Raw genomic sequence first — 26,353 nt, forward strand, 5'->3', positions numbered from 1 at the left:
TGGTACTGGCCGTGAAGGCTGACGGACACTTTGACACCGGGCCAGCTTTTCTTGCGAAAGCTGCCGGCGGAGTCGCACAGGGGAGCCGGAACTCTCCGTACGTCGCCACGGATCAGGGTCGGCTCCAAAGACCCGCGGCCCGCTCCGGGGGCGCCCTTGATGGAGTTGAGCGAGGCCTGAGAGCCGCAGTGGTGCTCGTGAACACACCGAGAGCCTGAAGAAGACGACCTCCTCAGAGCTTGCAGGGACTGGAGCTCCTCGGAAAGATCTCCCAGGTCACCGGACTGCTTCTGCAACACGTTTCAACAAGTCAGGTTTTTTTCAAACTGCCTTTGAAGTACCTACAAGACTTTTTAAATAATTTTTTTTTGGAAAGAAATTGCACTCTACAATATTGTATTTGCATTAATAACTGAATTGCATAGAATGCTAAGTTTGCTCCCTCTGGCCACCCAGGAACAAGATATTACAGGCCTGTAGTACACATTTTTAAAAAAAGTTTTACAACTAAGTGATTCAGTAACCTGCAGTTATATTAGTATTTTTTTTTTTTTTTGCAGAGTTCAAAGAACATATGCCTAGATTGCATGTTTCCATGTTTTGTTGCGTCCTTTGTGTTCAAACATCCGTTGCCTCAACAGTCATTGGACCGTTATTTAGCACTTACACTTGGGTTAGCATTCTGCTAGCTATTTTTTTTTTTTGTAATTCATGTGTTTGATTTAGACGGCACGGTGGATCAGCTGGAAAGCGTTGGCCTCACAGTTCTGAGGTCCCGGGTTTGATCCCGGACCCGCCTGTGTGGAGTTTGCATTTTCTCCGGTTTCCTCCCACATCCCAAAAACATGCAACATTAATTGGAGACTCTAAATTGTCCATAGGTGAGAATGTGAGAGTGGATGTTTTTTCTCCATGTGCCCTGCGATTGGCTGGCAACCAGTTCGGGGTGTTAACCGCCTTTCTCTCGATGACGACTGGGATTGGCTCCAGCACTCCCTTGACCCTTGTGTGGATAAGCGGCTAAGAAAATGGATGGATATCTATACACTATAATTGAGAACGCTGACCTTTTCCCGCAGCGTCAAGAGTTCATAATGCGGAGGCTCAAACACCCCCTGGAAGTCGCCACGCTGGAACAAGTTATTCTTGCGCACCAACACCTACAAAGCAAAAACCGCACACGGTCGTTATTTGAATGCGAGGAGACTTTTCGAAAGAAAAGCCGATCGGACGACGCGATCACCTTCTTGCGCGGCTGCTTGACCTGAACCAAGATGGAGACCACGAGGAGGAGCATGACCACGCCGGTGGACACGCAGATCACCGTGCTGTGAGTCCTCGTCATGTGCTGGAAGATTCCTTTCTGCTTCTTCTCTGCGCGACAAAAACATGTGACGCTGAACGTAAAAGGAAGAACGTACTGAGCAGGAGAAAAAAGAAAAGTTTTCGTTGTTTGCAAAATGCAGTTTGTCTGTGAAATCAAACTGCGGAATTAATACAAAAGCATCCGTCCATTATCCAGGCCGCTTATCCCAACAAGGGTCACGGGAGAGCCGCGGCCTATGCCGGCTAGCTAGCTTCGGGTGAAAGGCGGACTACACCTTCAAATGGTCGCCAGTCAGTCGCAGGGCAGATTTCAACACCATCGCTGAGCGGGACTCCATCCCACGCACCAAAGTCAGGCTTGTGTAAAGTAAGTGAGTACCGTATTTTCTGCACTATAAGGTGCAGCTAAAAGCCTTTAATTTTCTCAAAATCTGACGGTGCGCCTTATACGTGGATCAATATTGAGCCTTTTGGACAGCTCCATCTAATGGATGCATGACGTAACCCAGGCCTCGACTGTAGCGTCCATTCTATGCGCCTTACATAAGATCAACATTTTACAATAGGCCATCCATTGAAGGTGCGCCTTATTCGTGCGGAAAATACGGTATTAACAGAAAAAGCAACAACAAAATTAAACATTTATAAAAAAAAAAAAAATAAATAAATGAATGTAAAAAAAGAAAAACATGAACTTTGGGTGCACTTGTCTTGAAGATTACCTTTGCAGTTGCTTTCGTCCCAGGGGAAGACACAGTTTTGGATGCCGTTGCACACCAGAGAGTTGTTGATGCACATGTTACTGTGGCAGAAGAACGTGCCGCCCACACACGGCGCTGCAGCACACGTGCACATACAAACGCGCCCAGTGCAATGTTACGACGATGACAAAATGTATTTCCATAAGTACAAAAAGTGCCATTCGTAAAAAAAAAAAAAAGATAATAGCGTGTCATTTAAAAAGACTGCAATCGGCGATTTGGGATTTGTTTTTCAAAGAGAATGAAATTTGTAGTAAATGTGAAAAACATTGCAATGAAAAAAACTGAAAAATTGCTTGACAAAGCCATGAACAAACAGTAATTAGGAAAATATTATAGAAGTTAGTTCTTTGGGTTTACTAGGGAAAACAGAGGAAATGCAACAAATAAATTATTTAGTTCAAATTAAAATAACACAGGTGATTTAATTAGTATTAAAAATACACTTTTAACTTTCTGCTCTGCCACCGCTCACAGCTGTTTCACATTGGGACTGTAATTAGACAGGCATTTAAGTTGGAGTTTTTGTCACTGGCATTTGCCAGTTCGTTGCCCTGAGTTAGTGAGTTGTATTCACTGACAGTAGGAATCTCCACCACTGAGAATAGTGTAGTGTCGAACTCCCCTCGTCCCAGCGTTTGGTCCTGTCTTACTTTATGTTTCGTAGTCGTAGTCAAGTCCTAGTTCATGTTTCCTAGTTTGTCTCCTAGTCATCAGACCTCGGTTCACGGTTTTGGATCCTGCCTCTGCTTAGCGTTTTGTGCCTCTGCCTTCTCGGACTTCTTACACCGTGTGTAAACCTGTTCCTTGAATAAACCAAGCCTAACATCATGCTCGCTTCTCGGAGTCCTGCGTTTGGGTCCAGACCCGCACGGATGGTTCGTGAAAATTTTATGATCAGTTAAATCAGTGTAGCACATTTAAAAACTAGAAAGACAAAAACTATTCAATTAGTATTAAAAACAGTGGAAATACCTGAAATGGAAAAATAAATATTGTAATCATTCAAACCTAAAACCAATTATTTTGTGTAGTATAAAAAAAAATACAATGCAATTAAATACTTCCGAAAATACAACAACTGTAGTGAGAAGAAAGTATTGTGTGAACTCACGGTCAGCAAACGACGTGAACAACATCCGAAAGCGGCTGAGGCGGCTGCTCTCGTCCGCCCACATCCTGACCACGCCCACGCCCGTGTCCAGCATGATGTCGTTGGCCACCGTGCTGCAAAACTTGGCCTGCAACCGACGTGACAACATACGATTGGTCCCCCAGAAGCTGCTGCGTGGTCCTGGTTTCTCGGTCAAGTGAGATTGAAGGTTTGGCTTTTGCTGGTCATCGAATCAGGAAGTACTGTAACGCGTCGTGGTGAAAAGGGTCTGGACAAAATCTCTGAATGACCTTGAGGTCCTCGATGGCGTTGCTTCCATCATAAACAGCCACAAAGTTCTTCTTGCACTCGTTGGAGTTCTCCATCTGGTACTCCAGGAATCTCAGGTAAATCTACAAGACACAATGGCGACATGAAAACACTCAAGCGTGGGAGTCCAAACGGTCCACTGTGGCTGCCGTGGTAACAGCCAAGACGTGTCTTGTCTTTGTCTTGTTAAAGATCTGCATTGGCTCAACTTGATTTGGGCAGGATTTCCCTTGGCAGTCCATTGCTTATTTAATGACGGACACAGCTCAACAGCAGCAGGTTTTCGTCTTTTTTTATGATGTTTTATTTCCTGCGGTTTAGATCATTTGCCGTTCACACCCCACACTAGAAAAGCTCCTTATTAACTAAATTCCCACCCCGAGTGTGCCCATGAAACCTTGTTGTTAGTCGGCGCGCGTATGGTCCAGATGCAGTCCACGGCCTGGTCGGGCTTAACCTGGTACTCCTCGTCCACCTGGCTGGATCGGATCAGGCCATCGGCCCCGGACAGCTCAAACTGACAATCTGGGAGGGGAGGAAGAAAACCGGCGAGCCTCAGCAACCCGTCTGAATTGAACCAGAAATCACCGAGGGTTTACCTGGGATGGGGTTTAGGAGTCCCCCCACATGCAGATGGAACTCCGGGTCTTTGGATGGAAACGAGTGAGAATACATTTGAGCTTCTGGCAATTGTGTTCAATTCTCAGTTTGACATTGTGATCTGTGGTGAGAGTAGAGAGCAAGTGGTAGAGAACCTGGAAAGGTGGCGGTAGGCACTGGAGAGGCAAAATAGAGGACAGTGAAGGCCGGTGGGATAGTCATGTTCAAAGGAGGAGCGGCAGTTCAAGAAGCTGGAATCAGCTGCTCGGAGCAATGGCGAGTGTAGAAGAGAGGTTAAAAAAACAAAAGTGCAGAGACGTGGAATGAACAGAAGCCGAGTAAGGAGAAGGAGCAAGTTGGGCTGGCATGGAAAGGCAAGCCCCTGTATGGCGTGGATGTTTCATGCACTTGAAGGTTTTTTTGCATGGAAAATCTGGATTTCTCGGACGGTGTGAATCAGGTGAAGAATGTGAACGGAGGAGAAAGTGAGGAGAGTGATTACCGTTGTTTATTTTCTTAGTTTAGTCTCTTGACCGATCATATCACGACCAGAGAACATAGTACAGTAGAAGGAAAGCAATCACCCGCCGTGAAGCTGTAGCGGACCCGGAAACCGATCCCCTCCAGTTCTTCGTCGCTGTAGAAGCGGATCCACATGAAGCGCCCGCTGGAGAGCACCAGCCCGGGGCAGGTGGCGCCGCAGAAGCGGTTGATGAGCGGCGAGAAACTGAAGGGGCCGTCGCGCACCTCGATGTGGTCAAAGCGACACTCGAAGGACGCCTCGATGTAGAAGGACTCGTCGAACAGCAGCTCGATCCTCTGCCGGGGGAGCGCTAGGGGTCACGTGGAACGTTATGGGATGGAACATTCTTTCATATACTTTAAATTAACTTCAACGCTTTGACTCAACGACTTGGTTTTCGTTAGAAAAACATAAAATTGAGATCAAGGCGAGTAATTGCGAAACCTTTTCCACCATAAATGTGACTTGTAACATGTACAAAATCTTTTGGAGAGGGGAGGTAAAAATAAACAACTTAGAGCATGTAGTTACACGAAAACGCACACCCTATTATAAGTAGGACTGTTGTTGTTGCGATAGCGTGACAGTGTTGCTGCGTCGACGTAGACAATCGTGCGAAAGTGTTATAGCCGCAGGAAAGCGGCCGCCTCGGTCGGTCGCCGCCATAGATCTTCTCCCGTGAGCGTAGTAGGGGGGGGCGGGTAGTTGAACAGGTCCTGCGTGTCGTGTGGCCCGGTGCCACAGTCCGGGCCGACATTGGTAACTGTGTCATCTGGGCGGTGTTTGTAACTATTCAGTACAGAAGCCAGAGCGTAGTTGGGCAGAGACCGTTGGTCGTCGTGAATCGGAGGCGGGTAACCCCCAAGGACGATGTTAGGCTTGTAGGCCAGCCTGGTTTTGGTTGCGGCCGATGTGTGGAGTTCAGTTCGTCTGCGCTTGTATTGTTGGTTGTCTAGCCGTCTGTTGGTACCGACGAACTGGTCTGTGTCCGTTTGCCAACGAGAGACGTCGTAGATTTTGAGACGCTGTGGTCGGACGCGACGGACCAGGTCGCTGTTTGGATGACCCGGTCGATGGCATTGTAGCAAATACTGCCTAGACAGCAGTTTGTTGTGTTGATGGACCGGCAGGGTCTTGGTTTGAACGTGCAAGTGGTGGTTGGAGGACATCAGGTGGCAGGTAGGACTGTGCTTGTGCTCAGAGTGAAAACATCACGTCAAACTCGGAGTTAGCATACGCCCGCCGACATTTAACAGTGCCGCTGGTTAACCTCGCGTAAAGTTCAGATGTTCCAGTCGACTTTTCCTGACACTTCTCACGTCAGATCTTGCAGCACAAGCCGCACTCTGCGACGATCCGAGGGGAAACCCCGTACTCGTCCAAAAGTATCAGTTGGGACTCGGGAGAACGACACCAAACGTTTGTACAGCTTTCAGGCCACATTGATGATGGAAAAAAAGTTTTTAATCGATTTATCGTGGTCTAAATTTTAGAGAGGGGCGGACAGTAGGTAGATGCCACAACCACGATGAGCAACGACGAGCTTTATGGTGTAATTTTTTTTATTTTGTATTTTTTTTTTTTTTTTTACCTTCGAGTACATACAGGCACTCCTTGTTGGGTGGGTAGGTGTTGGGGTAGTTTGGAGAGCTAAAGCTGCCGCCGTCCGCGTGCCGCATCCAGTTCCCGCAGTGGCGAGAACGCGGCGGCCTCTGGGACGGTTTGAGCCCTTTGGAAGCGTCATCTGCACAACAACGTGAGAGCTGGCTAACATCATATGCCCGCTCTTGACTTCGGTTCGAGTGCAGATGCGTAAACATAACGCAAAACAAACAAAAAAAAAGACTGGATGGACCAGAAATAGTGATGGAACTCAATGGACCTTTCCGACCTGTCAATCATTCGTACGATAATAGCCAATCAGATAGCCGGATTGTCTTGACACGCCCCTCTCGCCGTATTGTCCCACAAGGATTGCCGGTTGGCAGTAGCGTGCGCTTGGAAACGTTCATGTTACGGAAAAAATTCTGATGAAAGATATCCTGCTAGCTTACAAGGGGGTGCTTGTTTCATTTTCCAAAGCCTAAAACACAGTTGACGAAGAGTCTCCGATGGATTAAGGCTCGCGGAAGAGCGCACGTACAACTATCATGAAACGTGTCAGGTTTTATGCCGAAGAGTCGGGTTAGTGATGCGTAAATGCGCCATGTCATGCAAGAGAAATGTCTATTTGCCGATTTGTATCACATCGGACTTTTAAGACAGAGCACTGGGTTCCACTACGAGCCAAGTCCAACCTACGCACTTCTAAAGACTACAATGATATTACTGGTGATCTTTCCAAGTAAAAAAGTACTCACCCTGCTTTACATGCGCAGTACGATTCCACTGTTTTATCCTGTTGGATTTCAATATGACGTTTGTGAGGCGTCAAACTTTTTTTGCATCGATCGCCAACGTTTCGCCGTAACTCTGACATTGCGTCTCGCTCCGTCCAAAATCTTAATTCCGTGTACATATCCTTGCGTGAAATATTTGAGACCTCTCTGTAGAACTCTCTTGGACAGGTCTGACGCATCTGGCAAAAAAACATACCCCAATATTATCTGGAATACGCGATCGAGAATCGACTTCAAACATGTTCTGTTCAATCGCCATTTTGGAAGCTTGTGGGACGTGGCTAAGGGGGCGGAGCTTAAGGTCGCCATCGGAAAGGTCCATTCTGTAAATAGTACACACTAAAATTTACTTGAAGTTCCCGTCAGTTCAAAAGAACTCTTCTACCTTTGACACACAGATCACAGCGCCAAGTACGGTATCTGCCGTAAAATGCGGCTTGAAAATCGTGAAAAATCCCGCTATTGTCGCCGCTCTCAAACGCTGTGGGCGTGTCCGCCGCAGGAGCCGAAACCACGCCCACTCCACTCTCAACGCGGCGTAATAGTTTTTGTCCTGTCGATTGTTGTTTTTCAAGTTATCAATTTGGTCAACAGATAGAACGGAATTCCTTTTTGCTTGTCTACTTTAGCATATTTCAGCCAGTACTTATTCAGTTTTTCTCAAGAACAGGAATTAAAAAAAATTTTCTGCTTTTTTACATTAATATCTGCACTTTTACCACCTGCGTGAGTCGGGCCAGGTACAACATTTGCACATTTTGGGTCTTGAGATAAGACCTGGCAATCAATCCTTGACAAGATTCACTTCACCTGTTAGCAAAGGCGCAACAGGAAGTGGCAATATTTGTGTAAAAAGATAAAAAAAATGGGACAGAGGAGTATGATGTGCTTTTTTTTTTTTTTTTTTCAATCTTACCTGCCGTCTTCTGAGCCCGAGCGAATCCCTCCTCGATGAAAAGGAGAAGCATCCAGACTGGAAAGGAAGGCCACAGGCGGCGCGTGAGCACAGGCAGGAAATAAGGAAAAGCCAGACAGCGCTTAGCGGGATTTGCGCGTCTCCGCTCGGCGTCTTTGGCGCCGGATGTATGCGAGGGGCCGGGATCCGCGGTGGGGGGTGGGGGGGGTGAATAAACACACAACACTTGCGCCATCTGCTTGCTCGAGTCTCTCAAACCCGGCCTTGCGTTTTCTATAGTTTTGGGTCACGGGACAGCTCGAGTCCACCCACCAGACTTTGCGAACTGCTCAGTAATCAATGACACGGGCACATATTGAGTAAATTTAGAGGCCGTGAGAGTAGCAAACTCTGTGCGTCACCGACTGTAACTGGTCGCCCAGTTCAGTCGCGTACGGTCACGTCCGCCGCTTGGTGCGCGGCCGGGTTTATTCTAACCAAATGAGATGGGCGGCACCGTCTCATAATACATTGACAAATCTACATTTCAGACAAAACACACGTGACAACAACATAGTTGAAAAAATGTTTTGCCTTTTTGCATTTTCCCCTTCTCATTCTTTTCGAATAGCGACACGGGACAAGCCGAAAGGAAAAGAAGAAGAAGAAACAAGTTTTGAGCTATGTCCTTGATTCAGAGTTTTCTTCTTTTGTGAAATTGTTTAATCTTGAAGTGGTCTCTTGAGGGTGAATCGGCTGGAAAAGTGTTGGCCTCGCTGTTCTGAGGAACCGGGTTCGATCCCGGCCCTGCCATGTGTGGAGTTTGCGTGTTCTCCCCGCTCCTGCGTGGGTTTTCTCCGGGCACTCCGGTTTCCTCCAACATCCATAAAACATCCATCCATTCGTTTTCTTTGCCGCTCATCCTCACGAGGGTCGCGGGGAGGGCATGAGCCTACGAAGGGCAGATTGAGACAAATAGCCGCACTCACAATCACACCTAGGGGCAATTTAGAGTGTCCAATTAATGTTGCGTGTTTTTGGGGAGGGAACCGGACTGCCCACCCGGAGAAAAGCCACGCAGGCACGGGAAGAACATGCAAACACCACACAGGCGGGGCCGGGATCGAATCCGGGTCCTCAGAACTGTGAGGCTGACACTTTTACCAGCTGATCCACCGTGCCGCCAGCCCAAAAACATGCAATATTTATTGGACACTCTAAATTGCCCATAGGTGTGATTGTGAGTGCGACTGTTGTCTATCTCCGTGTGCCCAGCGATTGGCTGGCGACCAGTTCAGGGTGTACCCCGCCTCCCGCCCGCCGACGGCCGGGATAGGCTCTGGCGCTCCCCGTGACCCTCGTGAGGATAGGCGGCAAAGAAAAGGGACGGATGGATGTTTGTTATCAACCGATGAGTTCATTATTTTAGACGAATGAATTCTTTCCACATGAGTTAGTTGCTTGATTGCCTGTAGTATTTGTTTTGTATCCATCAGCGACCCTCGTGAGGATAAGCGGCAAAGAAAATGGATGGATGGATTAAAAAAAAAAAAAACAGCTCCCTAAAATAACACGTCCACTCAATTCACTCGTATTGATGTAATTATGAGTATTTAAAAAACAAAAACAAAAAAAAGGGCAAAACTGTAGTAACTTGTAATATTTGGAAATGCGAGAGAGGTACTTAGTGAACTAAAAAATGCTTGACTGAAATTAATTGTTTTTAAAAATGTACAAATGATGAAGATGTTACTCACCTGCATTCATCATCCCCCCCACCCCGTGCTGTGAGTTGAGGTGCGGATTTCTACGTCGAAACTCCGGCGATAATCGGCATGTTTACATAAACGTTGTCGATACACGAACGATGAAAACAACTTTTGCCATCCGCGTCGTCCGCAGATTTGATCCCTGCCGGCTGGGGAGGAGGAAGAGGAGGAGGATGCAACAAGAAGGAGCACGAGAGGGTTGGGGGTGCGATGCCTGCGCATGTGCGACAAGAGCAATGCTTTACATTTCCATCACGTGCAGTTAGCAAGTTTTTGTTTTTTATACAAAAGGACAAAATGAAAACAATTTGCTGCCAGAATTTGCGGAAAACACGGCCACAAAACTTGATCTTGGCGCTGTTTTTGGGGAAAGTCAAAGTAAAAAGTCAAGCCCAACCTGGGATGCAGCTTGAATATTCCATATATGATTTGATTATTTTATGTATGTCAGCCGTGCGACGCAATCTTTCGCCCATCTAGTATGCAGAAGTTCTGTAACTTTTATGGAAAAACACTCGATACAGAATCCAAAAGAATCCAGTGATGGATGGATGGATTCCTTTTCCGTGTTTTGCCAAATGTGCATCGCAGTCCAACGGTCCTCCTCCTCCTCCGGACGTTGGCTCCCATTTTGAATTTTTAATAATCCTCGTGATTTCTCAAATAAGACTTTCCCGTCTCAGGAGTCTCAAAGTTGTAAAACGCAAACAATTCTGCGGGGAACACCCGCTAAAACTCAACTGAAATGGGTGATTATTAAAGGGAAAAAATGGCAACCGGAATGGAACCATCCGTTTTTTCGCCACAAAACATGATTTTGTCGTTTATGGCTTTTTGTAACTCTCAAGGGATTTGTTTTCGAGAAGAAGCAGGAAGTGACGTACGGGGCAGGAGCGCCCTCCAGTGGACTCGTTTCGTTTCTATTAGTTGTACCTGCGGGAAGCTAGCTCGTTGTTCCTCCGCGTTAGCCAAAATGCCGGCTCGTTGCGTTGCCGGATATTGCCCGAACACTCGGGAGGACGGATTTACCCTTCGCAAGTTTCCAAGAGACCCGGTTCGTCGTGAAAAATGGATTTCACGGGTGCAAAGGACGTTCCAAATGACAGGTTGGTGTGTATACAGCTACTAAAAAAAAAAAAAAACAATAGTTGGGGGGAAGGATGTAATCCTTTCAGAACGTAAGAAAAGATCTGCGTCTGTAAGTCAGGGATAATAAATGTGTCGATGTGCCCGTCGGCGCCGTGTCCGCCGATCACAACTTTTGGCCGAGATTCCGTGCGCCATAGTAGGTGGGCGAGAATGGTTCATACATACTGGCTGGCAGTCTGTTGTTAGTTAGAAGTGATCCGCATATCATCTAAATATGGCTCGAAACGATGGGGTAATATTGCCCCGGTAAGGTCACTCGGTTGCGAGACGTTCTCTTCCTCGTGTCTGAAGGGGGCGTGTTCGTGTCCCTTAGTCCGGGCCACAGCTTGTTTTCGATGGCGAATGTCCGGGGTGATGTCACGGACAGGAGACGCAGCCAATATGGCGACCACTTAGATGTCATAGAAAGACATTGAAGTGAATAATGTTATATGTATTTTTCATGTATTTTAGAATGTTTATAGGGATGACACTTGACCTTTAATCTCTCTTTGGCTGCAACAAGCACCCATAATTAAGTATTTTGGAGGATACTGTAAAATATGCGGTACCTTCAATCTAAAAAAAAAGAGTCTTAAATTGTTCTATTCATATTTCATCCAATGGAAAACATCGGCGCTACTTTGCAATGCTCTGTTCCTTGTGGACGAGATCAATTGGATTTGGCTTCTCGTATTCACGTGTTTTTCTTGCCGTTTGTGAGTCGCAAAAGCGACTCCACTCCGTCTTTCCCTCGGAGGCGAGACTTTTGGAGACTCTCTTTTGGGGATTTTCTTCGTCTGTCGCGTTTGTTTGGCTCGTCATCAAATCCACCCCCCCCCCCCCCCCCCGGAGGACTTCAAACTCCTGCTTTCGCGCCGAAGCCGGACGCCCGACTTCCTGAATCGGCCTCCCGAGCGCCATATGCCCACCCGATCACCGGCGTTTGGGGGACCAGATGGCCAACGGCGGAGACCCTTAATCAAAAACCGGAGTTAAGCCCGAGAAGACGCGCGAAAAAGATTAGTCTGCGTGCCGCCTGTTGGGAGGAAGATGCGAGCGGCTCCGTTGCGTGAAAGCGACTCTTGTTTTGTTTGACCTTTTGAGCTGCCGCGATCACCCGACGACGCTTTTCGACGGGTGTGAGCAAGGTCGCGACGACGGAACCAACTTTTTGGGGTACAGGCTGTAAATAAACCTTTCCGCCGTGATGTCGAACCGACTTCCAGGTGGCAAAAACTCAGATTACACCGCCGGTAAACAAACGCTTCGGCCCGCCGCGCACCACCACAGCTGCCCCTTGACGCTGTCCAACTGCCTCGCGTCAACCGTCGAGACCTTCAAGTTCTTGGGAATTGCAGTCTCGGAGGATCTCGAGTGGGAGACGAACATCAACTCCATCCTTCAAAAAGCCCGGCAAAGGATGTAGTTCTTGCGGCTTCTGGGGAAGCGCGGCCGGTCACAATAGCCGCTGAGACAGTTCTACACAGCGCTCATCCGATCAGTACTGAGTCCCTCCGCCACAGTCCGGTTTGGGGCCGCCACAAAAAGAAGGACAAGCTCAGACTACAACGGACAATCAAAACCGCTGAACGGATTGTCGGCACCACGCTAACCACTGACGAGGATTTGGACGCAACGCAAACCGGGTCCGCAGCGGGCAGGATCCTTTCGGATCGTCCACATCCTGGCCACCAGCTCTTCCGGCTCCTTCCGTCGGGAAAGCGCTACGGATCATTGAAAGTCAAAAGTCGCAGACGTTCCAACAGTTTTTTGCTCTGGCAATTAAGTCATTCGATTCGTGATCAGCGAACCTACTGTTACTCGTATCCTGCTGGTCCAATCAGTATTAGTCTGAGTACAAACATCCATCCATTTCCTTAGCCGCTCATCCTCACGAGGGTCACGGGGAGTGCCGGAGCCTATCCCAGCTGTCATCGGGCAGGTGGCAGGGAGCACCCTGAGAACTCCGGGCACTCGGGTTCCCTCCCACATCCCAAAAACACGCAACATTAATTGGACACTCTAAATTGCCCCAAGGTGTGATTGTGAGTGCGACTGTTGTCTGTCTCTATCTGCCCTGTGATTGGCTAGCAAACCAGTTCAAGGTGTACCCTGCCTCCTGCCCGTTGACACCTGGGATAGGCTCCGCCACTCCCCGCGACCCTAGTGAGGATAAGCTGCAAAGAAGATGGATGGATGAATGGACAACTATGAAGGTCAATGAGAGAGCTTATCCTCACGAGGGTCACGGGGAGTGCCAGAGTCTATCCCAGCTGTCATCGGCCAGTTGGCAGGGAACACCCTGAGAACTCCGGGCACTCGGGTTTCCTCCCACATCCCAAAAACACGCAACATTAATTGGACAGTCTAAATTGTCCATAGGTGTGATTGTCAGTGCGACTGTTGTCTGTCTCCATGTGCCCTGCGATCGGCCGGCGACCGGTCCAGGGTGTATCCCTCCTCCTGCCCGTTGACAGCTGGGACAGGCTCCGGCACTCCCCGTGACCCTCGTGAGGATAAGCGGCAAAGAAAATGGATGGATGAATCGACAACTACGAAGGTCAACGAGAGAACTTATCCTCACGAGGGTCACGGGGAGTGCCGTAGCCTACCCCAGCTGTCGTCGGGCAGGTGGCAGGGAACACCCTGAACTGGTCGCCAGCCAATCGCAGGGCACACGGAGACACACAACAGTCGCACTCACAATCGCACCTTGGGGCAATTTAGAGCGTCCACTTCATGTTGCGTGTTTTTTGGAAATGTGGGAGGAAACCGGAGTGCCCCCCGGAGAAAAGCCACGCAGGCACGGGGAGAACATGCAAACTCGGCACAGGCGGGGCCGGGATTGAACCCGCGACCTCAGAACTGTGAGGCCAACAGTTTACCAGCACAGGTGTTTATTGTCTAAAATTAAAATAAAAAAAAGAAAAAAATTCTCAAAATCCGTTTAACGCGTTCAAATGCACTTAAGTTTGGCCTCGACTACAAATCGTCTCACATCAGTCCCCCCCACCACAAAAAAAAAAACAACAACAACAACATTGACCTAAAGTGAAGTAGTGTGAATGCTTTTGTTGACAAACATGATGAAAATATGTATTAAAACTCTGCCCCCCCCCCTCCCTCCGCCCAGAAGGTGTCCCCTGTACGTGCACCAATCGTTCCTGGCGTATTGGAACGCTGCAAAGATTCTTATGAGTTGATTTCGATGACTTGTTTTTTCTCTCCGATCGGCTGGGTGGGGGCAGCAACACGCTTTTTTCCTTGCGGGAAAACCGAAATCTTCTTAGACCGGCTTGATCTGCGCACGTGGCAGCGAGCCTGCAGGAGGATGAGCAGCCTTTGGACGCCTTCCGAATTTTGCAACATGGCGAGTTCATCAAAAACGAGAAGACAATGTGTCGTATGATTTCATTATTGGTAATAAAGATAATGTTGAAAATGTGACCCGTGCACTGATGTTTGGTGCCGTGAGGTGATGACGTGGTGGCGGCGGTGGTTGTGGTGGTGGTGGGGGTGGGGGGGGTAATTTGCAGTAGCAATCGTGCAATATTTCAGTTATTATAACATCGAGAGGTTTTGAGCGGGGCAACCGTCGCGTATTGCTCGCTCGCTTTTCCCTTCCTTCGCTCTTTTAATTTAGTCCCACGGCGCAAAGCTGCTCTTTGCAATCAGGCCGAAGCGCCTGTCGCAAGGGCGGCTTTAGCGGCGTAATTCAACTTCGGACTTAGCGCTTTAGGGCGAAAGATCAGAGTCCGCGAAAAACTGGACATGGGTCACGTACACGAGTCGGGATTGTATCACCGTGAAGATTTTGATATTTCACACCCCCCCCCCCCCCAAAAATCTAACCTTTCTCATTGAACTTCATAGGTGTCCATCCTTCCAGCCATTTTCTTCGCCGCTTATCCTCACGAGGGTCACGGGGAGTGCCGGAGCCTATCCCAGCTGTCAACGGGCAGGAGGCGGCGTACACCTGGAACCGGTCGCCAGCCGATCACAGGGCACATGGAGACAAACAGCTGCACTCACAATCACACCTATGGGCAATTTAGAGTCTCCAATTCATGCAACCATGTTTTGGGGATGTGGGAAAACCGGAGAAAACTCCACACAAGCGGGGCTGGGATTTGAATCCTGGTCCTCAGTACTGTGAGGCAAACACTCTAACCAGCCACCTTGAGTGGAACATCCATCCATCCATTTTCTTAGCCGCTTGTCCTCACGAGGGTTGCGGAGAGTGCCGGAGCCAATCCCAGCTGTCAACGGGCAGGAGCCGCCGGGGTACACCCCGAATTGGTCGCCAACCAATCGCAGGGCACATGGAGACAAACAGCCGCACTCACAATCACACCTATGGGCAATTTAGAGTCTCCAATTCATGCAACCATGTTTTGGGGATGTGGGAAAACCGGAGAAAACTCCACACAAGCGGGGCTGGGATTTGAATCCTGGTCCTCAGTACTGTGAGGCAAACACTCTAACCAGCCACCTTGAGTGGAACATCCATCCATCCATCCATTTTCTTTGTCACTTATCCTCACGAGGGTCACGGGGAGTGCCGGAGCTTATCCCAGCTGTCAACGGGCAGGAGCCGCCGGGGTACACCCCGAATTGGTCGCCAACCAATCGCAGGGCACATGGAGACAAACAGCCGCACTCACAATCACACCTATGGGCAATTTAGAGTGTCCAATTAATGATGCGTGTTTTTGGGACGTGGGAGGGAAACCGGAGTGCCCGGAGAAACATGCAAACTCCACACAGGGGGATCTGGGATCGAACCCAGGAGCTCAGATCTGTGAGGCCAACGTGCCGCCATGGAAAAATATACTTCATTTAATTTGTTTGATTTCATATAGGGTTGCACAATCGATCAGCTGGTAAAGCATTGGCCTCACAGTTTTGAGATCCCGGCCTCGCCTGTGTGGCGTTTACATGTTCTCCCCCTGCCTGCGTGGCTTTTCTCTGGGAACTCTCATTTCCTCCCACATCCCAAAAACACCCTCGAGACTCTAAATTGCCCCTAGGTGTGATTGCGAGTGTGACTGTTTGTCTCTCTGTGCCCTGTGATTGGCTGGCGACCAGTTCAGGGTGTGCCCCGCCTCCTGCCCGTTGACAGCTGGGCTAGGCTGCGGCACTCCCCGCGACCCTCGTGAGGATAAGCGGCAAAAAGAAAATAGATGGATGGCTGGATGGATGGATGGACGGATAATGTCCCCATGGGTAAATTTGTTGCAGACGCTCCAAGTCCTGCAAAAACATATGAAGTTGAATTTCATAAAAATCTTTCATCTTTTGGTATTTCACTCCGTGGGTGGTGAATTTATAAGAGGCTGTAATATGAATTTCAGTTTTTCAGACCACGTGCTGAAATTCATCCGTTTTTTCATGATATTCAGATTTATTGAGACGCACCTTTATGCATTATTTGTATCAGTATAAATCAACCAGCAATCTTTCATAACCAAATCCAAATGATCAACGGTTGGACTGTCCTTTTTTTTTTTTTTTTTTTTTTAATATAATTATGACGAAAACATCTGAGAAATGTCCGTGTGGGGGACGCTTCAGCAAATACTCCACGCTCAGAAGGACCCCGGCTGCGCATCTGTGTACGATGCTGACTTTCATCTTTAAATCCGAAGCGCAGTGATTGCGACCCAAGATTTAATCCGAGCACAAGCTGGACTGTACTGTACTTTATTTACTGTACATCACGGCAAGTTTTGCGGGTGTCATCCATCCTTTGACGCGGCAAGCGAAGAGGAAGCCGTGGTTTGGTTTTAAATTGGTTACTCTCACACATCTATAAAAATGGAGCGTGTAAATATTAAAAATGGATATTTTCTACCACAAAATATTGTACCATTTCCACTAATGTAACATGCGATTTGTTTTTAAATATCAGTTTCTAAGTAAATACATCATCTTATTGTCTCGGGCTCCAACAGACCACAATGCGCTTCAATTTGCATATCCCTCACCGCGATTGGTCTATCCAGCCGTTTCCCGAGCCGCTGATCCTCACAAGGGTCGCCGGAGCGCCGCGATAAATGTGACAACAAATATGTATAATAAATCAATCAACGTATGATGACTTAGTGCTATTTCTTCAGAAAACACGTCAGTGTGACTTATACAACTTAAGTCCACTGATCTTAAAAAAAAAAAAAAAAAAAAAGCATGGATGGCTCATTGGCCACCAAAACGGAAGTCGCCATCCGCCATCTTGATACTCCCAAAACAAGCACGTCGACCCGTGCGTTCATCGCCAGTTTCGTGGCTGAGAAAACGTTCCACAGGTAAGTTAGAAAGATTTACTTAGTTTAATTTTCTGATGAGCTTAAGTCACTTGAACAAAGTTTTGTTTCCGGTTGTTGTCGTTCACGGTTCACTCTCTGCTTCACCTTCAGAGGCCGACGGTTTTTCGCAAAAAAGAGGTGTAAAGATTTTCCCAAATCATCGGGGGAAAAGCAAGAAAACATTTTTTTTCCGTGAGATTTTTTTCTGAATTTCATAATACAGAACTCTCCAAATTGAATTTGATTTTCAAATGCGAGGAAACAAGTTGAAATTTTCTGTCTGAAATGGGACGTCGCAGAGACAACAAATGGGATGTATTTTCCCATTGCGAGTCCTTATTTAAAAAAATATATCTAACTTAAAATTAAATGTTTTTATGACAAAAAAAGCTTAGTTTTTTTTTGCTACGTTATGATGATAGTGCTTCACAGCGTATTTTGAGAAAAGTTCGCATGTCACGGAATATGCAAGGTTTCTTGGTAGTCGTGTTGTATGTCTTTGCACTTTTCTTTGCACTTCACCTTTTTCCTTACGCCTTTTTTTTTTTTTTTTGGCTTACCGAGTCGAATTAAAAATCATTCATGTTACCAGAACTGGAAAAAAATGTCAAGTTCACACGACTAGTTTTATATCGGTGGTAATGACGCAAGTTGACTTGGTGTCCACTTCCGGGATGTCATTTCCTTTCCGGTGCCGTCAGTTTACATTCTCGGCTTCCTTACTTCCGGACATTTAAAATGAACGCAAACGAAGCTTGAAGTCAAAAAGAACAAATGCTGCCTTGCTAAAGGACAAAAGTGGACGGCAAGAGCAGTAACATGTCGGAGCGACGCCGCGCCTTGCCGTCGTGGATGTGCAAAAAGGGCGACGGGGAGAAGGAAAAGCAGCCTCTGAAGACAAGCAGGAAGAAGAAAGTAGCGAGGTAGCGCAAGACAGCGGGTCACAATTTGACGATGACAGTTGTTGATTTATTAATATTGTTTTGCCAGGGCTGTTGTTTACTGCATGAACGAGAAAGAATTAGTCGAAACGGCTGCTGCCTATCTTGGTGACCAGCGTGAAACTCTCCTGTTTGACCAGCAGGTAGCGCCCTTTCCTTCTTTGTTCGACATTACATTAGCGCTGATGGGCAAACTTATACGTTCAAGGGTCACGTGATCACATATTATTCATAATAATGAAGAGAGAAAATGGGCCAACTCGTTGGCAGATGAGTATTGAAAACAAGTTACAATTTAAGAGTTTAAAAATGAAATAATGTCATCAACTTGTAACGACTTGAATTGTAAATAATGAACAAAATATTTCATCATGTTTGTTAAAAACTTAAAAGTGCAATTGTCATGAAATGCATAATTTTTAGTATTTTATTAATGGGGGGGGGGGGGGAGAGGCAGCCAGGAAGGACCCATCTGTTTTTTTACCACACAACATAATTTTGACGTGTATGCCTTTTTGTCACTCGCGCCATGAAAATCCTCTCGAGGGTTTTGTTTTCGAGAAGAAGCAGGAAGTGACGTCAGTAGCAGACGCCCACTCGTATGTTTCTACTAGTTTTACCTGCTGGAAGGTAGCTCGTTGTTCCTTTGTGTTAGCCAAAATGCCGGCCTGTTCTTCATAACTTTTCAAAAAGACCCGGTTCGTCGTGAAAAATGGATTGCACGGGTGCAAAGGATGAGCGCTTCGCGGGTTCCAAATGACAGGTAGGTGTTTATACAGCTACTAAAAATAATAATAGTTTGGGGGGGGGGGCATAATCCTCTCAGAATGTAATTAAAGATCCGCGCACGTAAATCAGGGGTGGTAAATGTGTCGATGTGCCCGTCGGCGCCGGGTCTGGGAGTCTGTTTTTAGTTAGAAGTGATCCGCTTATCATCTAAATCTGGCTCGAAACGATTTGGTAATATTGCCCGGGTCACTTCACTCGATCGTGAGACGTTCTCGTGTTCCATGGCAGGTGGCACAGCGTGTTTTCAATGGCGAATGTCCCGGTGCAGGCAATATGGCGACCACTTGGATGTCGAGTGCGACTTCCGCAACTTTGCGGGCGGATGACGCGCTCTCCGCTTATATTTATTTTTTCGTACGGACATTGAAGTGAATAATGTGATATGTATTTTTCGTTACGATATCTATTTTAGAATGTTTATAGGCATGACACTTGACCTTTAAATATATACATGAAAATTGTTTATGTTTCAATTTATGAAATTAGTCATTATTTACAAGCATACTTAAGAGGGTAAGTAGGAGATCTGGGCTGTCCTCCGTCGTTAGTTAAGTAATGCTGGAGATATGTTCTAAAAAAAAAAAAAAAATACCGACGGTAGGTGATTTCCTGGGTAACTTTTGGCAAAACGGAGACTGGCAGTGGTTGGCAAATCTGCCAGACGGTTCTCCAAACTTGGGTCAAGCCACCCAAGTGCTAAAAAAAAAAAAAAATCATTTTTCTCTTGGCAAAAGGGCAGAACTGGAATAAATGACAAATGCGTACTTCCTCACGCCCGTGGGCCCTCCGCGACAGGCTCGATCCAAGACGAAGGACGCCGCTCGAAAACGGGTCTCCTCGGGGGAGAGGACCGGCAAGCGGGCGGCTACGGAGGACGGGGAAGCGGCGCGCGAACACGCCCGCGTCTCGGAGACCGACTTGGATGTTGCCGAGACGGAGACGCTCCCGTACGCCGGAAGCGACCGCGGCGGCGAAGACTCGGCCCGACGGCGGACGGCCAAAACGGAGGGGCGGCGTTTGACCGAAAACCAAAGCGGCGACGACGGCGTGCGCCTCGTGCGAGAAATCTTTTTCAACCGATAATACGACTCGGACGTCATTGTTGACTTGTTGTGGACTCGTTCGTCGTACGTTCCAGACGTACCTGCGATAGCTGAAAATCCAGAATAAAGAGGGAACATTTTTCTTTTTATAACCAATAACTTGGTCATCCTCACAAGGGTGGCGCAACAAAAGAACACCAGCCCAACTATGAAGCGACGTCGTGCGGTGGTGGCGTCATTCATTGCGGTGATTTTCTTCACCTGGAACTAGCACCTTGATCAAGGGAGGGGGGGGGGGGGGAGATTATGAACATGCATCCATTTTCCTAGCTGCTTATCCTCACAAAGGGCACTGGAGATTGTCCCAGCTGTCAAAGGGCAGGAGGCGGGGTACACCCTGAACCGGTCGCCGGCCAATCGCGGGTAACATAGAGACAAACAGCCACATTCACAATCACACCTAGGGTCAATTTAGAGGGTCCAAGTAATGTCGCATGTTTTTGGGACGTGGGAGAAAACCCACGCGGGCACGGGTAGAACATGCAAATTCCACACAGGCGGGTCCGGGATTGAACCCGGGACCTCAAAACTGTGAGGCCGACGCTTTGCAGCTGATCCAGTCATACGTATATTAAAATAAAAAAAAAAATCACTGTATTTTCTGCTCATCTGGAGGACAAAAATACTCCAAATATTTGTCTTCACCTGCGGGTGTCAAACCAAAGGCCCGCAGGCCAGGTCCGGCCCTCCCCACGATTTTATGTGGTCCGCAAAGGCAAATCATCTCTCAATGTCCGTGATTCTTGTCAAAATCCGTACCAACATTTAAAATTGTCATATATAAAAACAAATGTATTTTTGTGCTACCAGGTTGAAAAGCCCGTTACCCTTGACCTTCACTACAATGTGACTCGCGCCAAAAATGAGTTTGACACCCCCGCCCGCACCAAATGTTACATCACTGTTAAAAGCTTGTTTGTACGACACTCAAATGACTATCGGGTCCCTGCAGAGGGCAGCGTTGCACCGTTTTGGATTTGATTCCAGCACAGTTTTTGAGTCAAAAGTATATCTCGGTGATTATCACTCGATTATGTCACAGGTGTCAAACTCAAGGCCCGGGGGGCCAGATCTGGCCCGCCACGCGATCTTAATGTGGCCCGCAAAGGCAAATCGTGTACGTCAACTTATGTAATTCTTGTTCAAATCTGTACCAAAATTTCAAATTGTCATTACATGAATAATAATAATAACATGAAGGTATTGCAAGCGTTTTTACGTGATCAAACATCAACCATAGTTGAAAAACCCGTTACCCTTGATTGCTGATTCCAAAAAATAGTTCATAATTTTCATCTGTCAGTATAATGAGGCGATGAAAAATTTATATGGTTCCACGGTCAAAATGGGCTGTCACTACAATGTGACCCGCGCCAAAAATAACTTTGACACCCTGAGGGCAGAGGGCAGCGTTGCACCGTTTTGGATTTGATTCCAGTTTTTGAGTCTCGGGATTATCACTCGATTATGTCACAGGTGTCAAACTCAAGGCTCGGGGGGCAGATCCGGCCCGCCACGTGATTTTAATGTGGCCCGCGAAGGCAAATCGTGTACGTGAATTTCCGTGATTCTTGTTCAAATCTGTGCCAAAATTTCAAATTGTCATATGAATAATAATAATAACGTAAGCGTTTTTACGTGATCAATCCTCAACGATGGTTGGAAAAACCCGTTAAGACTTGATTTGTGATTCCAAAAGCAATTCATAAATGTCACGTGTCAATATGATTTTAACGGTTTCACAGTCATAACGGCCCTCTGAGGGGAAACCCGAACTACGATGCGGGCCGCGGCAGAAAACCACTTTGACACCCCCTGGATTATGCGGACGTCGGACGGATTTAGACACCACGCGGTCCCGGCGAGAGTATGCGCCGGTGGCCCAGAAATACATGAAAATACTATTTGAGGCGTCAGGTGGCGTCCCAGAAAATGTTGCAAAAGTGAGAAAAGGTGACGAGAGATGACCGACCAACGTGTAAAAATAATCGACAATGATCGCTAAATATTATTTTGCCATCAAAAACCCTTTCTCGGTCTTGTTGCTTCGTGGTTTGAGGTGTCACGAACGCAAATTTGTTCGCATCAAAGTCACCGTTCTGCTTTGTTTCTTTTTACACACACACACACAAAAGCTCGTTTATATAATATAGTGCATTGTTGTCGTTGATCACGTAACACGTCGTTATGACGTCACGGCAAGTGAGCGGGAATGGGTGTGACGTCACGGACGAACTGTCTCAAGTGGCGAGTGAGGCGAGTTCGCTGCATTCCAGTCAGGTTGGAGTGAGATGCAGCGTGAAATGCTCAGTGAATCCCGACTTCACGTACTGACGAGCAGCCCCTGAACGCAGCACTCGGCCCGACCCGAACGCATCTTTCCAAGTCGTTTGAGCGGCCAAACGCTGTTTTACTTTCTCCCTTTGCGCATTTGAACGACGCCTCCGTCAATATTCATGCAAATATTGACGAGGAAGCTTTGACAATTTTGAGTCAATAGAAGGCGTCGAGGGGTTCTCGGGAGCGCGCGCGCGCTGCCGAGAGAAGGGGGGGGGGGCCGCGGGGCCGCGCGACCGGAAAGAAGGCGGGTGTGCGCGCCGTCGGCCGGCCAGCCTCCATCAAAGGTGGGAGAAGCTTTCGTTTCCTCGCTCTTGTCACTTTTTTTTTTTTGCGAAGTTTTGAGCGCGCACGACTTCCGTAGTTCTTCTGTCAACTGACTTTTGACACATCTTGATTGTCTTTTGGACTTTTTATTCACTATTTTTCCAACTCAATTTGTTTGAGGCGGTCCGCCTCGGATGTAAAAGCACGCTGAGGTTGTAAAGGGAGACAATCGAGAGAAGACCTTGGGGGAAGGTGAAGTATTTTATTTATGTATTTATTGGATAGCAAAAAAATGGCACGATTCATTATCAAAACGTCCATCTCCATTTTCCAAGCCGCTTATCCTCACAAGGGTCACGGAAGTGCCGGAGAGCCCGTCGGGCGAAAAGCTGACTGAACTATGATCATTTTTATCGCTGGTGCAAAATTGCAGCCTATAAACAAAGTACTCATCTACCAGGCAAAATTTGAGCATTTTATCCCCAACGTGCCGATCAAAGTCAGCCGCCAACCGATTGTCAAGACTCTCCAAAGACACAATCTGAGCCAAAGTGATTTCCCTCCCCGATGATTCGAGTCAAAAGTCCCGACCGTCTGATGTCTGCAAAAAAAATCATCCCGAGGGATTATTTAGCGGCGTGGGCCGCGTTAAATGGGATTGTTTCTTCTGGATCTGGTCGGAAAAATATCGGGGCTGACTGACAAATCGTATCACAGGGAGTCCTCGGTCTACGGCGGCGACTGAACTCGAATTTCGACTCATGTCGGATTCTAACATTGAAGTGAGAATTTGCATTAAATGTAGACGAAGAAGGGGAGGCGGTGCTTAGCTATTGCCAAGGAACCTGGTCCTCAATCCTGTCCATCTCGACCAGTCTCAAAAGAACTTTGTTTTGCGATCGTTGCGTCCGACAGAGGAAAGGAACCCTTCACAAGCGCTAAGATCCTGGCTTTTGTCTTGAATCACCGTCACCACGGCCGACCGATTGAAGCCTCGGTGGTGTTGCTGTCTCTCTAACCCTCTTTCTCCGATCTTTTATGAGCTCGAGTTTCGTTTCCATGGTCATGGATTTTCTTCGGCTTTCTTCTTTAGGGCGATCGTGTCTAAAAAGGAGGGCAAAAAATGCGAAGATACTCCCGGCGCTAGCCAGACAAAATGGCAGACGGGAGTTGTAAAGTCAAAACGTCTTCGGGAGAGACCGAGGACTCGCTGTATGGCAAACATTTTGGGCCAAATTTGTCCTCTCTTGGGATCAAAGTCGGCAAAGGCCCGTCGACGAGGCGTCTCTTAGCACTAAAAAAACTCTTCTGCTGCGGTGCTGCTGAGTGTGGTTGGGGCAGAAAACTGTTAACCACTGAAACCGGTTCAATATCGCCGCAACGTAGTTCCTAGAAACGGCAAGTGAAAAGTTAACTTTTCCGCTTTTCTTTGTAGAACCAGATGCCCCCTCGCAGGTCGGTCGTTGGCCCGGAGAGACCCACAATGCCTCCAAAACACCCCCGGTGATATTTTTTTTCTCCCCTTATGTTTCATTTCAAAATCAGTCACCACGCTAATAATATGCGTCAAAGCGCTTTGAGACGGCGATGAAAGTCTTCATTTCTTGCGGTAATTATTCTTTCTCGGGTGGAAGTTACATTTTTTCCAACAGAACCCCAAGGTGATGCCAGTTGTAGTTTGCTTATGGACTTGTTTTTGGAAGTTGTCGGTTGGCTGAGCTTTTATGCTATCAAAACACGTTCCGCTAGCATTGTTGAGGTTGTGAAGTGGCGGAGAAAATGTTTTCTTCTGACAATATTTGAATGCTAAAAGATGGCATATCGTAATCCCCCCTTATAGACCCCGAAGATCACAATGAAAAAAGATCTGAAGTGCAATAAACTGTACTCATCTCTCCATATTTGTATTTTATAATGTCCTGGGAAAAAAAAGTAATTACCATATTTTGCTGAAGTAAGGAGTGGAGCGTATGTTTTTCATTGTAGGGTGCAAAATCCAAAAGTCATCCCCAAGAGAAATCAATCATCATACCTCAAAAATACTGAAAATTCTACTTGGTAGCCGTACTTCGTGAGTCTCCACCAGTGAAGGTTTTGTTGTTCTTCATGTTCAATTTGGTTTTGGCTAAAAACTGGACTCTTGAATCTTGAATTCCACTTGCTAAGTTCTATAAAACTGCACAGCACCAAGCACTTGAACGCTACAAACCTGTTTTGACTCTCACTGCCCGCTGCACTTTTGAATGTTTTTTTGGTCTGACTACAAAATTTTACAGTGCCGCTAAACTGTCGAAGATGCAGGAATAGCAGTACAATTCCCGCTGTGCCTGCGTGGGTTTCGGTTTCCTCCCGCATCCCAAAAAACATGCAGCATAAATTGCCCCGTCGGTGTGATCGTGAGTGCGACTGTTGTCTGTCTCTTGTGTGCCCTGTGATTGGCTGGCGAGCAGTTCAGGGTGTACCCCGCCTCCTGCCCGCTGACAGCTGGGACAATCTCCAGTGACCCGTGTGAGGATCAAGCGGTTAGGAAAATGGATGGATGTTCATAATTCCCTCCCCCTTGATTAAGGTGCCAGTTCCAGGTGAAGAAAATCACCGCAATGCATGACGCCACCGCCGCACGACGTTGTTTCATAGTTGGGATGGTGTTCTTTTGTTGAGGGCCAGTGTAATGTCATCAACACCAATTTTTTTTAGTACGTTTTATGTGCGATGGTTCAACCTTTTGTTTCCATCAGAGCGTAACACGTTTGCGTATCCACCGGAGATGAATAGCGACCCGCGGATGAGCCAAAAGAGTTAACATTGATTATAGTAGGTCATCGGCGTTTCGTGACGACGACGTCCTATCTTTGCTACAGGTTCACGATGGGAAACAAGATCATTCGGAAGCGCGAGTCTACTGTCAGCGCCGGCGGCTCGCAGCAGGATTCGGTCGAGGACCAAAAGACCGCGGTAAAAGAAGGTTCTGATGCAACCGCCGCCCGGCAGACTGCGCCAGCGGAGGAGCTTGACGTAGTGTTAGGGGAGCAAGTGTCTGAGACGCCGTGTCTCCCCAAGGAAGAGTGCGTATTTCTTCCTGAACCGATGCCAGAGGCGTGTGTTAAGGTGGATTTCGAGACCCTGCCGGCCCCGAGGGATGCGCAAGTCCCAGATGAAGAGAAGGATCCGATTCCGTCTGCATCTCCTTCACTTGACCTGAGCACCAATCTCTCCACCCCGCCGTACCAAGCGCCCGTCCCGGAGGACGACTTTGCAGACGCTCCTGCTGCCCCTGAGGGAACTTCAGGTGGCACCGGGGCGGCTGCGAGCGGCGCCTCGGATCCAGAGCCTACGTCGGAGGCAGGGGATGTCGGGAATTTGGAGGCGGGGACCGACGAGAATTCAGAGGAAAGCCTCAGTAAATGCCTGAAGGAGTTGTCGCTGATGGGAAACGATCCAGACCTCGTTGAGGGCGCCCCCGTCAACACTGAGCTGATCTGTGGATCGCAAGATCCGTAATCCCTCTCCGAGAATCGAAACACTGACGTCATCGGGTTTTGTATCAATAAAAGGTGAACAGCTTTATTCTTGTCTTTCTTTATAAGCATTTATGCAGACAACAGGCCTTGACAGTAAAAGGATCCATCATGGGGGTCCGAGGTGAACCGCAGACATACATAGCCACGTATGTCTAGGCCATAAATGTATAACAAATGAAACTAGTACAGCAGGAACCTTGAGCGCGCCTTCATCGCCAATATGCTGTCAATGATAAAACGCGAAAGGTCGACATTACGGCCAT

General features: G+C 47.6%; 2 protein-coding genes across 3 annotated transcripts; one reads left to right on the top strand and one right to left on the bottom strand.

Annotated features, from left to right (window-relative positions):
• Positions 1–160: 160 nt before the first annotated feature.
• Positions 161–16,941, bottom strand: neto2b (neuropilin (NRP) and tolloid (TLL)-like 2b). 2 transcript variants are annotated; one of them, XM_061823581.1, is made up of 11 exons: positions 16,815–16,941; positions 7,949–8,005; positions 6,225–6,377; positions 4,695–4,943; positions 4,110–4,157; positions 3,908–4,035; positions 3,492–3,593; positions 3,202–3,328; positions 2,049–2,162; positions 1,244–1,374; positions 161–1,160 (listed from the first exon to the last, which is right to left on the bottom strand). In XM_061823581.1, exons 2-11 carry the CDS (start codon positions 7,998–8,000, stop codon positions 1,041–1,043), a joined length of 1,224 nt encoding a protein of 407 aa, XP_061679565.1. In that variant the 5' UTR covers positions 8,001–8,005; positions 16,815–16,941; the 3' UTR covers positions 161–1,040. The 2 variants fall into 2 exon arrangements, with proteins under 2 accessions (XP_061679565.1, XP_061679566.1); XM_061823582.1 differs by lacking the exon at positions 16,815–16,941 and having other exon boundaries at positions 7,949–8,051.
• A 113-nt stretch (positions 16,942–17,054) lies between these two features.
• si:ch211-127m7.2 (uncharacterized) lies at positions 17,055–26,136 on the top strand. Its single transcript, XM_061823243.1, has 5 exons — positions 17,055–17,132; positions 17,924–18,055; positions 18,123–18,216; positions 19,658–22,589; positions 25,431–26,136. Exons 2-4 carry the CDS (start codon positions 17,952–17,954, stop codon positions 19,943–19,945), a joined length of 486 nt encoding a protein of 161 aa, XP_061679227.1. The 5' UTR covers positions 17,055–17,132; positions 17,924–17,951; the 3' UTR covers positions 19,946–22,589; positions 25,431–26,136.
• Positions 26,137–26,353: the final 217 nt, after the last annotated feature.

This window comes from Syngnathoides biaculeatus, chromosome 6 (genome assembly GCF_019802595.1).
Source record: "Syngnathoides biaculeatus isolate LvHL_M chromosome 6, ASM1980259v1, whole genome shotgun sequence".
NCBI classification, from domain to species: domain Eukaryota; kingdom Metazoa; phylum Chordata; class Actinopteri; order Syngnathiformes; family Syngnathidae; genus Syngnathoides; species Syngnathoides biaculeatus.